Below are 16,463 nucleotides of genomic sequence, written 5' to 3'. Positions count from 1 at the left end.
TTAAAAAAAACCACAAACAACATATAAATGGTAGGAGTATATCTTCGGTGACTGCGTCAAATATATACACAATCAAGGAAGCTTAGTATAAACTCCACCCATTTAAACCAATCTCCCCTTCAAAGAGTGAGATGAGACCAGTCATCGTCTCCTAACCCGACTCCGAAAAATGATGTAGTGAAGCTGCATTTGGAAGGTGAAGCTAATAAAATACAAACACTACCTACTTCGAGACCCTAAAAACCAGCTCAACAATTCAACATGCTTTAGATATAGAATAGGGGAACATATTTTCATCTCAAATCTCGAAGTGTATTGTCTAACAAAAAGTATATTAATACACACAAAGACTAAAACTACCCAGAGGTTAAACATCCTGAAACAAAGGAAATTTGGAAACAGGGGATATTCAAGTATGGGGTAAGCATATAGAAACAAGCGTTATCATGTTAGTGGTGTTCTCAATACCGTAGCTTTAGTGATTTGACAAAAACTAGTAGCCCGATGAACAAAATGGACAAAAGTGTCTATTGGATCTCCCCATCCTCACCCAATTCGCCATCTTCCAGCTCCTCGTCACCACTCCGTTTCGATCCATCACGGTGATCTTTTCTGTGTCTTTTATGCCTGCTTTCGCTGTCTGATTCGGGTGAATATGCATGCTAAAGGATAGATAGAATAACAAGTGTATTAGATTATTGCACTGATAAGCTATCCAAATACAGAGGTGAATATGCATGCTGAAGGGTCAAGGTGATTGCTTTACCTTTCTTGACTTTCTACGGTCACTGCCATGCCTGCGGGACTTCTTTGTTTCCTCTTTATCTGAACTCACATCATCAGCCGTGCTCTGATGCCGCTTCCTATGCTTCTTCTCTTTCTCCTTTTCCCGTTTTCTATCATCTTTGTATCCATGAGATTCCACAGAATCCACATTTTCAGTAGTCTCTTCATCCTTTTTTGAATTATCTTTCCCCTTCTCCTTTTCTCTGTCGTAGTCCCTATCTTTATCTTTCTCCTTTCTTTCTTTATCTTTTCTCTTGTCTTTCTCCTCCCGCTCTTTCTCCTTTTTCGTCTGCAAAGAAGCATATATGGGAAACAGTTAGTGGAAATCCATCAAAGTGGTCGATTAATTAGTTGAAATTCCCAGACAATATTCCAGCTAATCAGTATGTTCGGCAATACATTATCAACTACAGTACAGTACAAATCATAATTTGAAATGTTTCCACTACTTATGTGGAAGGCATCATTTGTACCATCTATATGTATTTACTCCTGCTAGTGATGTGGAAGGCGCTCTACAAATTAGGCACAATACCGGATCAAGCAAGTTCTTAGAAAAAAATCGCATCGTAAGATAGCTAAATGACATTTAAACCAATCTAGGACGTGCTGAAAAATAGACTGGCTTCCGTTAACACATGGAACAGGCCAGCAAAATCTAAAGGATGTCATGTGACAAATGCTCATATAATTGAGATTATTATGATGACATTTGTACAATATATTGATAAATAGAAGGTTTACCATAAGCATCTATCCATTCCCAGATGTAACAAGAGAACCCAAGGAAAAATCATAGAATGCCAAGGAATAGTTGCTATTATACATATGTGATGCAATTACTCCCCAAAGTTCAGTTCAATTACTGGTCAAAAATATTTTTCCAGCAGGTACATAAATTTCAGTTGAGTAATCTGCAATTAGATAATTTAAGTTTTTAATTACCTTTTCTTCCTCTCGCTTTCGCTCCTTTTCCTTCATCTTCTCTTGTAGACGAGAGATATATTCATCAAATACTTCTCTGCAGAGGTCTTCTTCTCCCATGGACCTAGAGAACACATAACAAAATCAGATGGAGGAAAATAATTAGTACTATTTCTCAAAACCGATCGAGGCATTTCCTAACCAATTGAAAAAAGTGTACCTGTACTCTGAGCTTTCCTCAAGTAGCGGTTTGCATTCCTCCCACGTGGATAGCATATTTAATTCCTAAGATGAAGTAAATAAAAGTAAGAATAAGCTAAATTATGAAAAATTTACTGGGACAAGAGTAGATGGAAGTTGGAACTAAGTATAATTCCTTCCACCATCAAGCACATCTCTAGTACCTTTATGGTGCTCAATTTATCAGTTAAATCTTTGGCTAGACGTTTATGTTTCTTAACCTCTTTCTCTTCTTTCTCTTTAGCTCGATCAATAAGATCTTTGTATACTAGCTGCAATATCACATGGACGCAATTAGAAATCTCAAATGATATGCAAAGTTCACAGCTAGCTTCAAATGTCCAAGTAAATTCAAAATATCAAAAGTTGAGATGAGGTTGGCACATGGAGAAATAAGCAATCTAAACTTGAAGAACCTAAACTTCTTGAAGAGAACAAGATTTTGCCTACTAAAAAACCACATTTTTTTAATTTCAAAGCTCCCATATCATGAAAAATACAGACAGACAAGCAGACAAGCGCTCATACACAAACAAAAATAGGGAGGCATTGAGTACTACTCCCTCTGTCCCATAAAAACATGCACAAGTCCATGGGCACGGGTTTTAACTAATCCAACATTGTTTGTACTAGTAGTGGAGAAAGGGTCTCACTTTAGTGTTACTTGTATTGTGAGTGGAGAAAGGTCCCACTTCAGGGGTATTTGTTAAGATTGTACAATGAATTGTAATAGTAAATAAGTAAGGTATTATTGTACTCCCTCTGTGGCTCCGCCTCGCCATAAGTGATTTAAGAAATTGATATTAAAAGAGTTAAGTGGAGAGAGTAAAATAGGAGATAGAAAAAAATAGAGTGGAGAGAGTAAAGTAGGTGAGAGAATAAAGTAAGAGAGAGAAAATGTATTATTTTTTGCTAAAAAGGGAATGACCCACTTATGGTGGGTCACCCTAAAAGGGAAAGTGACTCGCTTATGGTGGGACGGAGGGAGTAACAATTTATGGTAGGGGTAGTGTGCAAAAAAGGGGGAAAAATGAAATGTCCATGTGTTTATGGGACGAACGAAAAAGTGTGCATGTTATCACGGGACAGAGGGAGTGTATTGGTAGTAGCCATTGTGGCTGATTCAATTAGAAGTTAGGATAAGGACGATTAAAAATTCAGGTCTCACATTCTACAGCAAAAACAATGAGACAGCCGAGTTTAACTATCAATGGTAAAAAAATGACTGTGAAACCTTTTGTTAAGGAAAATGAGTAGTGTTTCACTGTTTCTCAAAAAAAAAGAAAAAAGAAAAATGAGTAGTGAAAACACTGATACCTGCAAATTAATGTCAGATATGGAGGACAAAACAGTATTATCTCCAAAAGAAGACTTAAAGTCTTCAAATGTCCACGTTGAAGCAACTGCAATCTAAAATTGAGAATAAGCAATAGGTTAAGGTTCAGACTATCAACACAATAATAGACTGAAAGGAGGCAATGGAAGTCCCACATTCTACCTTTTCCTGCTTCAAAACATCCTTTACTTGGGTTTTGTCTTCATCATACTGCACACAAGTAAAAGGCACCAGCAGAATATATGGGGTCGTTAGCCATCAAATGAAGGATAGCCAATAGTGAGAGAAAGAAATATATAAAGTGTTTACTCAAGCAATATATGCTGAATTTAATATATAAATACCTAATAAAATTTATAAGTTGCTCAATTGAAATATATGCCAGTATAATTAGATTTTCATTGTGTAGCATCAAACATTAAAGATTAACACACAAGCATATGCATAGATGATACACTGCCAACCTCCCGTCCGAACCATTTGTCAGCACCGCTCATGTTTAACACCACTCACAAAAAAGAATTATGCTAATCGGGCAACACACATAAGTGGAGCTCACAAAAGTTTCTCACAAACGGTGGATGGCATATATATTCTCTTGTAAACGCAATCATGAGAAACCACAAAAAGGAGAAAAAATCTCATAGTGCAGTATTGCTTGAGTGGAACAAAATATGCCTACCAATGAATGAATCAAACTAAAAGAATATAGAATTTAGCTAGGAAAATTTGCATAACATTAGAGAAATCTGGCACTTGAACTTGTAACATACTAGAAAGTTAGAAAACAAATATAAGAATAATAACATGATATAGACTATGGATGAGATATAAGCACATAAGTCATGCAACATCCAGAAAATTACAATAATTTATTAGGGATCCCGGTAACAGTTCAATAACATCAGGAAGATAAAATAGAAAGTCCTTCCAGATCCATACTTCAGAACTGTAGGTCCCAAGGCCACTCAATTAACTACACAACTAGTTGTAGCCTAGTGACAATAGGTATAAGTACCTTTTTCTCCAATTCTTCTGTTAGATCCTCAAACAAATCTTTGGGGGTGGAGCCAGTAGTGTTTAATGCAACCGCCTCATAAGCCTCAGAATCCTTGACCTTCATAGAAAATGGTAACATAAACATAAAAAACAAGAATACAAAAACATATAGTAGTAAATAAACATAAACCAAAACAGAAACAAAAGACTAATCGATTCTTATAAAAAGGTGCTAATATGTATGATTAGGAATGAAGACAATATATGTACTTTTTGACAATAATCCCGCCAGGATGTTTTCGCTGTAATAGTGCAAGCAGCAATATGCTCCTCCAACATCATACGAAATGCATCACGGTTTTTACGCTCAGCTCGTCTAAGTTGTTCCTTGATATGCAAAAATTTATCAGAATCAAAGCAAACATGAGCAGAAGAGATTGAAAAGAAGCATATACATAGAAATACCTTCTGTATCTTCTTCTGCTCGTCCTCCTCCTTCTCCAAATCACGAATATAATCCTGCCACAGCAACATGCATGGCAGTAATTATTAATATGGTTGTAGGTTCAGATGCAGGACATGTTCGAATAACTAATTACTTGATTGAAAGGGAAAGTGCTTGAAGGCATATTATGGAGACAATAAGGACCCCTTACATAGAATGATGCCTTATTATCAATCATAATTCACCTGAAAGATGTCAAGCCGATCTATTTTATCTAGGCGTGTACACCGCTCATCATCTTCCAGAAGATCTTGAACCTTCCGCCACTGGCTATCCACCTGACGTAAAAAATAATACTTTAATATGTTAGAATGGATGAGGCCGCTACATATGAAAAGGTGAAAAGCTCAATAACAAAGCAAAGGCACCTTGATATAATCACATGATTCCAGAAATTGCCTAAATTCCAGCCTGTTTCGACGAGCCTCCTCCTGAGCCTTTGCCTTCTCCTGGAACAGATAGCCACGCATAAATATGAACTCAAGCGCAAGGCCATTGCAGCTTATGTAACATGCGATAAAAGTTGATTAAAACCACACACAACTCAATAGTACAGCTTGCCTTTTATAAATTGATTCTTAGATATTGAAGAAGTAGGCAGCGTGTAGATTCTGTTTTGCAGAACTCAACTCATGCAAGTTATATCAGATATCTGATTTACATTACATCCTCTAAAGTGTATTATCCATACCAAAAACCTAATCTCAAATATAAAGACCACAAGAATACTTCCATTGAAATCCATGATTCATCGCACAGAACAAGAGCTGTCCCTCAATCACTGAACAAACTCATATTCTTATATTCATAATTCATAAATTATATAAAGGTGAAGAACAGTATTTAGCCTGATATTCAGACAAATCCCGGTCACTGTCTCTAATACTACCATCCAGCAATAATTTAACATTGGTGGCTACAGTGTCTTCCCTTATATATTCTAAAATATTACTTCAATAATTTGAAGAGATAATAGGATGTAAGCTTCTAGAAGATGTTTCAACACTCAAAAGGACAATAAGATCTATTGCGTACCTTTTTCTGAAGGTCCACAAGATAGTTTCTAAAGAGATCCTCGCGATCCACTTCTAGGTCAACAGCCTTGAACCGGGTATCATCTTCAAACATTGTCACTGCTTTGCTGGTTGTGGTACAAGAAGTTAGACCAAAAAATCCTTGAATAAAATCAGAGCAAGAAAAAAATAGAAGTGTGAATAACCTCCATCGTGTGGATGATGTGAGTTCTTCGGACTCCTGAGGCAGACAAAAAAAGACTAAATAAGTCTCATATAATATATATCATATAATATATACTGTAAACCAAAAACAGCAATATACTCAAACAGAAACACGCTGTCCATGGGCGAGCCATGTTTCTATAGAGAATGATAGAAATCAAAGCAAGAACCAAGTGTTATATTCTGAAGATGCAAAAGAAATTGTTCCAAGCCAACACGTGTAAGATTATCAAAAGATACATACTCAAAATCACACAATAACGGCGAAATGTAGAATACGTTTTTAATACTTACTTCCAACATCTTCATAAACTCCTCCTTTGCTTTTCTTTGTCTGAGACGTCTCTCCTCGACCTCTATCTTTTTCCTTTGCATTAAGTACTGCAAAACAAATATCAACGATAAAAACACTTTACACTAAATAAATTATACCTACAATATGCAGGAAGATGTGAGTAATTTATTCACACGAGTGATTACCTCATTGAATGCTTGCTTTCTTTCGCCAAGCGTTTTCAGAGCACCATATCTTTTGTCATTAATTATCACCCTCATAGCCTGATACAGCATTGTATATCAACATATAAAAAGTTCAAAGAAATTATAGAAGAACAAAGCAGAAAATTCAATCCACCTGGTCCCAGGTCCAATCAGCCTCCACATTTGCAGACTCTAACAGTGCTTTAAATGCATGTTTCGCCTCCTGGACAAGCAATTATCATAAATACCTGTATAATGTTAGTGGTAATAATTGATGAAGCATTATAAAGTAAGTACCTGCTTGGTGGCATATATGACAGGTTCATCATCCACTGTTTTCTCTTCAACCGGTGCCACATTTGTTTTAGCTGCAACAGCAATTTCTTTTTTCTCTTCCTAAAAATGGACGGAAAAACAATTATCAACAGGTACTTTTTGCTAAATAATAAGTATACCAGAAAATTGTAGTATCTCTTATAGTCTTATGTCTTCTTCAACAAAAGAAACTTGCATGAACTTGGAGAGGAATGACTACAATTTGAAGACTTTTGTGAGGTAAAATAATACAACAAAAAAGTGTAAAGGGGGGATTGTATTTGTGAGAGAAAATAAGTAGTGGTGCAAAGAAAGCAAGAAAAATGTTTAACCGATTAAATTAGCAATCTCAACAACTATATATCACTAGGGTAAGAGAAATGGTTTGCAAATAAATGCCTCAATAAACTAGTCATACCTCTCCATCTTGGACCGAAGCCCCGACTGAGGGACTTGACCCCACTTGTGATGAAGGATTTTCCAAGCTGAACCTGAAACATTTTCAAACAGAAACCAATGAGGCCTCTAAACACCTGTACAGTGATCAGCCAAATAACTTCATACATAGGCCTTAACCTCGCGCTTGACAATTTAACTGGAACATCAGAAGGGGAGGATGACACTGTGTCTCCCACTGACACTCCAGTAGTACTTGCAACAGGTGTCTGCGCTGTAGGAATGACTCCTGTTTCAGAGGCCAACACAATGGGAGATTTAGCATCAGAAGCAACTGGAGTAGCTGGGACAGGACTCGAACCCACTGCAGCTCCTATTGATGTACTGGAACTTGGCAAGTTGTCCGCTGCAGGTAGTTGTTCACCAGAAGAACCACTAACTGTGGGTGGTGCAGAGCTAGCATTCATTTCCAGCCGTGATGTCTCAGCAGCAGCTTTTTCAGCCTGTTCACGAGCCAACTGGAAGCACAAGAGTGAGGATTAGTTCAACAGAAGGAAAAGCAATATAAAAGAAATTATTTCCGTACAAACCTTCAATTCATCGGGTATTGTCCATTTTGATTGCTTTGTCTCCTTGTTGTAATAATACCTGTGAAGTACCATTGAGATGTGATAACTTTGCATGTATTACTTGTCACTGAATACATATTGTAAAGGATAAATTCAATTCAGCAAAAAATATTGAAAACTTGCTAAGCCAAAGGGAATCTAGTCAGACTCACTTTCTACCCTCAGGAGTAGTGAATTCCTTCCAAACACTTGATGCATCAGCTCTCTGTCCAAACAGATTTTGTCAATCAGATAACTTGCCAACCAAAGCAGGCAAGAAATATCATTAGAATCTTCGATTCAAAATGAGGGTTGTCCGTGCATAACTCGGGAAATGACATAGTAAAAATACTTAGTAGTAGGGTATAGGATAAGAATCACCCCCTATAAAACCTAAGGCGAGAAGAAACTCCCAACTAAAAGAAGCAATGCCTAACGATAGTATTAATTAGTAAAACCAGTGCATTTTAGGAAATTTGAGATAGTCTATAATGTCTTAAGGTTCCTAGTTTTTAGAGTATAAAATTGAAAAATGACACATGCGAGGTAAACGAGATTCATTCCCCCCATGTCAAATTCAATATCAGTAACCCTTCAATTTATATGCCCATGCATGATATTCACAGCAGAGGCTTTTCTCCTTATATTTTATCCATGCCCAGGTTCCTGTATCTCAACCATATATCAAGGAGAGCAATTGCTTTTATAATTCTTCAATTTTTCTTCCCTCAGGCGACAAATGTAGATAGAACTTCTGACAAACAATAAGGACGGAAAGTTCGCAGTCATTGTTTGAATTATTAATACTCATCCTATGATCATCAGACAAAAGATCCAACAGTTACACAATCATACAATTCTACCACACCCCCATATTCTCAATTCATCATATCGAAGAAAAGCATACAAGGAGTTCTCCTCAAGCAGCAAACACTATCAAAAAACCACCACACTCTTGCCTTGAGATCAATGGCAAAATTATTATTTCCTGTGAGGTCATGAATACTAATAGTCTAATATTGATAGATAAAAATTCTTTAATCTACAACTTTCTAGATTTGAAAACATGGCATGCCTTATACGTGTTAATCCAGTTCATTGAACTTGATGATATCTTTTATACCGGGATCTAGATTAAAAATCACCAACCTCATTGCGTTTATTATACTTCATTATGGCAAGAGTAGCACTAAACATTCAACATAGTTGGGGATAGATAACATTTGAAATTTTAAATACATCAACTGAGACAAATTTCAAATGATTAAGTATTACTCAATGTAAATGAAAAAAAGTGCCTACATAGCCATTAAAATTCTAAAGTTCGCGTATTTGAAGAATCACAAGTCTGCAAAAGATTTAGTACACTACAGAACTTCTATGGTAGTCAGCTAAAGAAAAATAATCGGAATCAATTCATCATGCACTAATGTGCCGGTCATACATTCAGCCATTAGGTTAAGACCTGGACCTGTAGTGCTCTATGGACGCCAAATGCAGGAATTAGATAAACAGGGTACCACCACACAGGTATTGATAAACAATATATCAATCTATATGAACATGTAATTAAAAAACTGAAGGAAAAAGAAATATATATCATTGAAGTTATGTTGATATAAAAGATGGATGATAAAAAGAGCCTAGCATCAAACATAAGTAGAAGCTCAAATTCAATCTACAAAATTTCTCAGTTAATGAGTCAAGCTGTTATAATCAAGACCAAAATTCATTTAGTAATAAAATGTATATTTGCACTCCAAATGGACAATTAACAAAGCATATATTCTTCAATCAATTTTTGGCAACACCACTCAACCAAACAGGCCTATATTTAAATAAGTAATAGACCTTGTACTTTTCAATATAGTTGGGTACTGTTGCACCCACAGGTCACTATCATGAAAAATTTAAATCCCAACATTACATTTAAATGAAAATAGCAAATTGTTGCCTGCCTTGAGAAAGTGAAACCGTCTTCACATTAGGACAAAGAGCAGTCGTTATATTCCCCTGACTAGCCATGACATCTACAAACCATTGAAGGACATGCAAATAAACGAGAATACATAAACAAGTCTACAATGTTCAGTGTCCACGACATAGGACAGAGTTTGCACGAGATCAGAGCAAAATAATTAATGACTCAGAAATGAGATAAAATTTATCAAGGATCTCTTGGGAATGACAAAACTAGATATTCACTCACCTCTAGAGGGGTCATCAACTCAAGAGGCTTCTCCCAACTAGACTGCTTTGTAGCCTTGTTGTAATAATACCTGAGCAGATACACATTTGCATATACCAATTAGAGAATATGGCAGTAAAAAGTGATGAAACCGCACCCATAAGATACTCAAATGCAGACACACTAACAATAGAATTAATATTTAACTCTTACAACACATGAACCCAAAACTAACTTGGCCTTCTAAAATGTGAAATAGTGGCAGATCAAGCTGCCACAAAAGTCCGACAGAAATGTTTGGTAAAATTATCAAATCACTGAGAGCATGTCTCCTTAACAAAATCAAAGAATCAAATTACCTTCTGCCATCAGCAGCATCATATTCTTGCCAATCAGACGCAGACTGTTGGGCAGAACTAGAGCCATTAACAGCCTTCAAAAAATAACAGAGTGAGGTTAAACCCATGCCAGGGGTAGCATAAAGGAATAAAGAAATGGACTATGCTAGATCAAATTGAACAGTCGTCAAGAACTTCCGTGGAAATTTTAAATAATGCATCAATGGCACTGTGGAAACAGCATTGCAGGTAACTAAAAGTTGAAGATGAGAAGGTGAATGAACCACTACTTGTTAAGGAACATTAAATATACCAAACTAAGGAACATTAAATATACCCCCTCTGGAGAGGTGGCAACATCGATGCGGATCTTGGATGGCTATGGCAGTCATGAAAAATTTGACAGAGATGGATATGGTTTAACTGATAGTCCTATACCAAAGAAATCCCAGTCATGCATGATACAACCCAACCCAGACCTGTTAACCAACTAAACCACAAACGGGTATGATATGGAATCAGGGTTGGATTCAGCATTATACAAATCCCTGATCATGGTTTGACAGACCCGCGTATGTCATAATTCATATTTGTAGACTATAGGTATTGCATCACATATACAGGTCATGACATGCTTCACATATATATAGAATTTAGGGGAAAATTTGCTCATCATTGATAATATTTGCCGATTCAACTGTTCAATTTTTTAAATATGTCCACTTCATATAATAGTGCATACAACAATAATAATGTATGTCCAACAAACAGGCTTCACGACTAGCTCTACCAACAAACAGGTAAGTTAGATAATCTGAACAACCACAAACCTCCAACCTATCAATGTCATCAGAAAGGCATTCCCTGGGTCAAACAAAAAATAGGGCAATCCCAAATCGATCAACAAGCCGTGTACCATGTTATGAAAATAGTAAGAACAATGACATTGTCATGTCCGGACAGAGTGGCCATGCAACATAAAAGAATGAAAAATCCATTCAAATTGCAAGTTAAGTGTTAATAAATGAGATTCTATGATTAATTATGCAGACATAACTGAAAGGGGGGTAGAAAAGGAACTTAGCAATACATCAACTACCGATGATCAATTGACTTTTATACATGTCTGACACTCTAATTGGTATAAATAGTAATTGTAAGAAAAGGATCCCTTTGAGGGTTTAATGTGAAACAGAAACAGGATAAAGACACTCACTGGTACAGTTGCAGTGGTGGGGAAGGATTCCAAGCTGCCTTGCTGCAGTGGTGCAACAACAGGAGTACCTTGATTTGAGTGCATCCACGGTTGTGCCCCAGCAGAACCAACAGGCATAGGCATTTGGGAGGAAGGTTGGAACTGGGGTGGCATGCTGATGCCTGTCTGGGGCAAGCCAAACGAAGATGGAGCATACTAGAAGAGGAATAAAATAAATAAGATGAAGAAAAAATAGTATTCCTGAGACAGATTCAAGAATATATTGGCATATTTTCTTACAGTATGTGATGACGAATATGGAACTCCCTGGCCTGGAGGAGTTGACTGAGGCTGTGCCATGCCTGATGGCATAGGCATACTTTGAGGATATGAGGATGGAGCACCGTGGCCAGGTTGTGAAGGCCGTGACATAAACTGTTGCATTGGTTGACCTTGACCTGGAGGCATTCCCATATTTTGTGGTTGTCCTGATGGATGGAACTGTGATGTAGTTTGTTGCGGCATAAAATGTTGGCCTTGTGGCGCCTGTGCAGCAGGACGGAACTGTAGCAAACATACATGTCAATGATGCAACAACCTTGACATAATTCTGACACAGAGAAACAATTAACAAAATATTCTTCTTTACTCAATATATGTTCGAATTACATACTTGCATAGGATATGGAGGAGCAAAATTCAGAGGAGCCATGGATCCAGACGCAGGATGTGACCAATGTGGCTATTAAAGAAAGCAAGAGTCCAAAGAGATCAATTTCACAAATAAAAATAAAATAAAATTTCAACAACCTCAAAATGAACATAGTAAACAATTCCCAGATTGATATCTAGTCACGCTTCAAAAGGAAATAAACAACTCCACAACTACAAGAGTCTCCAAGTCCTGGTGCTAGCCATACACAACAGCATTACTACAAGGATTTCCCAAATTTAACAAGAAATGCTCCGGAAGTCTACCTGTGAACCAGATGGAGGCGGGTTACTCGCCATGCCTGCGGCGAGCTAACTTCACAAACCTGCACGCAAGAACACCTCAGAAAAATTATAATTGAGCAACATACAATACATATAGATATGCAAGGAGAGAGCAACAGTTACGTATCCGTAATCCATAATCAAATAATGAGCAACTTAATGCATTTGTTAGTGAAACAACAAGTCATCCTAAACTGAACCAAAAATATTCCATCAATCAACGATAATCAACTGGTATATGTATAGTTACCGGAACAGAAACAAATCGACGGGAATAAACAGTTTCAGATAAAGAAATCTCTTGTCTGGTGAGATATAAACCCTAGGAGCAAATCGGAAATATTCGATTCAAAGGGGTCTCGTGCGAAATGTTCAGTGCATTGGGTGACAGAGCTAAATGGGTCGGGCCTAATACCAAAATCCGGTCCAACGCCCATACCCGACTCGAGCAAATTTATATACTCTCTCCTCTGTCCCACAAGAATATGCACTCTTTGCTTTTTAGTCCGTCCCACGAGAATATAGACTTTCTAATTTTGGAATTTTTTTCTCTCTAATAAGGTGGGATTCATTCTCCACTAATAATACTTTATTTACTTTTTTCTCTGTACATCTCTCTTATTTTATCAATTTTATATTGGTGGAAGGAGTAGTACACATTATAATCAGACTTACTTATTGTTTGGAATAAGTTTGTGTATTTTTTTTACTCCGTGAGGCCTGCACTATTTTTCATACTCCCTTCGTCTTATAATAAAAGTCACATTTTGTCATTTTGGTCCGTCCCACAATAAGAGTCACATTTCACTTTTATCATAAATGGTAAGTAGGTCTCACATTCAACTTACTCACTTTACTAACATTTTATTATAAAACCAATATAAAAAAGTGGACCTCATATTTCACTAATTTTTTCTACATATTATTCTTTATATTTCTTAAAATTCATGCACACACCAAATGTGACTCCTATTATTTGATAGAGTCATTGAACCTATTAAAATAGTGGGTTTCTTATTTGCAATAAAAATCAAAGGAATAAAATTTAATTTGATTGCCTAATTATCCTTAATTAATTAATGATCTAATTACCTTGCAAAACTAACGCCATTTTCTCTCTGCAAACTCCAGCGCTATAATCTCTTTCTCCCTAAATTCATACGCGGCAATGGCAAAACCCTAACTCTTGGTTGAAACACACACTTACAATTAAGTTAAAGAGAGAAATTGCTATAAATCAGCTGGTGCAGAATCGGGGTCTCCGGTGGTCGGAAGAGTGACTGAGATTCCACCAATACGCAATGAACTACTAGAAGGAGTAGAGAGGGAAGGAGAGGAAGTAAATTGCATCAATTCATTCACATAAACTCCAATTTACAATAATGATCAGCTTATATAGCTTCTCATGCGTAAGTAACAACTTTTAACTACCTAACTAACTTGGTTCCACGTCACCTGCGCTCATGGTGATACAACTCACACGGATCATGTGTTGCATGCACCCATGCAACACCTTATTCCTTCTCCATCTCTTGCGCTTATTCTTGTTTATTCCTTTTGTCGCACCATCAGCATACTAACATACTCTTAGCAATTATTATTCTATTCCCCTTTCACAAAGTTAAAGAGAGAACACGTTATTTGAGACGTTTCTTTTCGGCACGAGATTTAAGAAAGCTGTGTTTAGTGAGTTAAATTATCTTCAATTTGATAGTAGTATATTTTTTTAAATAAAATAATTTTGATGAAGAGAGTTATTAAAATTTAAAGTTTGATAATTTTGATTGAGTAGACCCCACACCTCAATAAATTATTACACCTTTTATTATTATAATAAATTCAGTATAAAAAATAAGATTTACATTTTACTGCCTTTTTTCACCGACTATAGAATATGAGCACCCTCTATTTTTTCATCTCCTCGTTTCATTTTTATGTCTATATCTACAATTTTTGGAGCTATGGGTTAACTTGCGATCCGGCGAATTTGGTAGCGCATTGTTGAATTATTAATATAATTGTGTTTCTTTTTCCACATGCTCTTTGAAAGCTTGTCCATTTGCAATGTAAAGGAATTTGTGTTCCCTTATCTATGCTGATTATATTTTTCTTGATTTCCTTTGGTTTCCAGTGCTAACTTTTGTTGATGGTCATTTTCATCGATTTTCATGCCTGTGTTTCATGATTATCCTGATCATGTTGAAGAAGCATCTTTCATTATTTTCATCTTCCTTTGGGATCAATAGAAATCGCTAAGATGTACTCCAGTAAATTATATGTTACCAAAGGTCTTGTATAGGATGATTCTTGAGTGAATAAGCAATGTTGTGTACTCCTATATGTGTAATCTTATAAAATTATTTTGCAATCATAATCATGTTAAGAGCATCCACATCCATGCTCATGTATATCGGCCCGGACCCACATTATTTATTCTCTACTCTCTGCTCTTCCGCAAGAGCACAACACTCACATCCATGATCTTCCACAAGAGCATGCTCAAGGATCTCATCATTCTATTATTCAATTTAAATACTTCAATTACTAAAAACATTTTCACAATATTAAAATGCATTAAAAGTACCCGAAATACTATTACAAATTACTAGTAAAAAATTAAAATTACATAATTAAAATCCTAAAAATTAAAAATTACATAATTAAACTCATAATAAAAAAAATTTTGAAGTATGAATGAGAGATAATTTGATGTAAAAAATGGATGATGAGTGTGAGTATTTATAAATTATGTTGGGATAAATTTTTTATAAAAAAAATTGAAAAAAACGTTAAAGAAAAGGCTATATTTTTGGGATTCTGAAATTTTTTTTTTCTTTTTTCCGGATTATTTTCAAATTTTTATGAATTTTTTTTTAAAAATAACGGAATTAAAACGAGCCCAATCATGAGGTGCCATGCGTGTTCTTCGGCACGGCGGTGCTCTTGCTATCGAGCAGGGCCGTGCCGTCGGCAAGAGCATAGCAGCGAGCAAGGTACTCGCCGCGCCGACGGGTGCTCTTAGTTAAGAGCAACGCTGCGGATGCTCTAAGAATCGATAAATGTGTCGCATTACTACATACTTTTCTGCGGAAAAAGGATTTGGAATTTTATCAACACATTGCGCACACACTACACGTAATTTTGAATTGCATATAATCTACACACAATTAGTTAGTAAAATATCCCATTACGTGTTTTATGGAGTAATTTATAAGTACATGAGATTCTTCGTCATTGTCAGTTTCTATGATAGTTATAGTATATATTTTTTTGCTATAGAGTCACTTTACTATAAAATTTGTAAAATTTTAAATGCACCACGTTATTTGTATCCAATCTACAACTATGACATGTATAATTATTTTGTACAGTATGTAGAGTAGATTCCTGTTTAAATCCTACGTGTGTTTGATCTTATCGTCTGTATCAAAATAGACGCCTATGACATGTAATTTTCTTATTATTTGTATATTCCTAAATTCTAATTTATTTTCATTAATGTTGATAAATAAAATTAGAATAACTTGCTGAATTTAGAGAGATAGAAAGCATAGGAATTGTAAGTTTTTAATTAAAGTAAATTCCAGCCCTGTTAGGAAAAAAACGCTAAACGTTGTTTGGTTTGTGTCGGTTGAGGTAGTGTTTTATGATGGTGAGATGATATTTATTTTATCTCCATTGTTGGTAAATAAAAGTCATAAGCTGGACCACAGGAGCCTATATATCAATCAAAAAAGATTTCCCAACATGGTCCAAACCTAACCTACTAACGCCAAATCCAGGATTTTTAAAGACCATCTCACAATGGATACATATCCGATCTTCGACCACAAACATTAATCACTCAACCGTTAGACAAATGAATATTCGTGACATAAACTATATACACAATAACACAACCCATGAACCATTATACACA

General features: G+C 36.0%; 1 protein-coding gene across 1 annotated transcript; it reads right to left on the bottom strand.

Annotated features, from left to right (window-relative positions):
* Positions 1–271: 271 nt before the first annotated feature.
* Positions 272–12,946, bottom strand: LOC121805749 (pre-mRNA-processing protein 40A-like). The gene is made up of 29 exons (XM_042205732.1): positions 12,795–12,946; positions 12,527–12,585; positions 12,222–12,290; positions 11,849–12,112; positions 11,570–11,764; positions 10,375–10,448; positions 10,037–10,106; positions 8,001–8,053; positions 7,810–7,867; positions 7,400–7,737; positions 7,242–7,314; positions 6,806–6,904; positions 6,663–6,731; positions 6,509–6,586; positions 6,323–6,409; positions 6,010–6,044; positions 5,826–5,931; positions 5,159–5,239; positions 4,976–5,068; positions 4,751–4,804; positions 4,556–4,672; positions 4,305–4,403; positions 3,449–3,496; positions 3,268–3,360; positions 2,115–2,222; positions 1,931–1,995; positions 1,732–1,834; positions 767–1,075; positions 272–662 (listed from the first exon to the last, which is right to left on the bottom strand). The coding sequence occupies exons 2-29, from the start codon at positions 12,557–12,559 to the stop codon at positions 528–530; spliced, it is 3,006 nt and encodes a 1,001-aa protein (XP_042061666.1). The 5' UTR covers positions 12,560–12,585; positions 12,795–12,946; the 3' UTR covers positions 272–527.
* Between the last annotated feature and the right edge of the window lie 3,517 nt (positions 12,947–16,463).

Source organism: Salvia splendens, chromosome 5 (assembly GCF_004379255.2).
Source record: "Salvia splendens isolate huo1 chromosome 5, SspV2, whole genome shotgun sequence".
Lineage (NCBI taxonomy): Eukaryota > Viridiplantae > Streptophyta > Magnoliopsida > Lamiales > Lamiaceae > Salvia > Salvia splendens.
Note: the sequence above shows the minus strand (reverse complement) of the source record. Positions and strands in the feature narration are given on the sequence as shown.

Bases quoted from the DNA above. Each gene is read 5' to 3' on its own strand.
- LOC121805749 (XM_042205732.1), bottom strand. From the start codon at position 12,559: ATGGCGAGTAACCCGCCTCCATCTGGTTCACAG. The intron at 7,738-7,809 runs GTTTGTACGGAA...TTGTGCTTCCAG, and splicing joins CAATACCCGATGAATTGAAG to TTGGCTCGTGAACAGGCTGA. The intron at 6,410-6,508 runs GTAATCACTCGT...TTTGTTTTGCAG, and splicing joins GAAAGCAAGCATTCAATGAG to TACTTAATGCAAAGGAAAAA.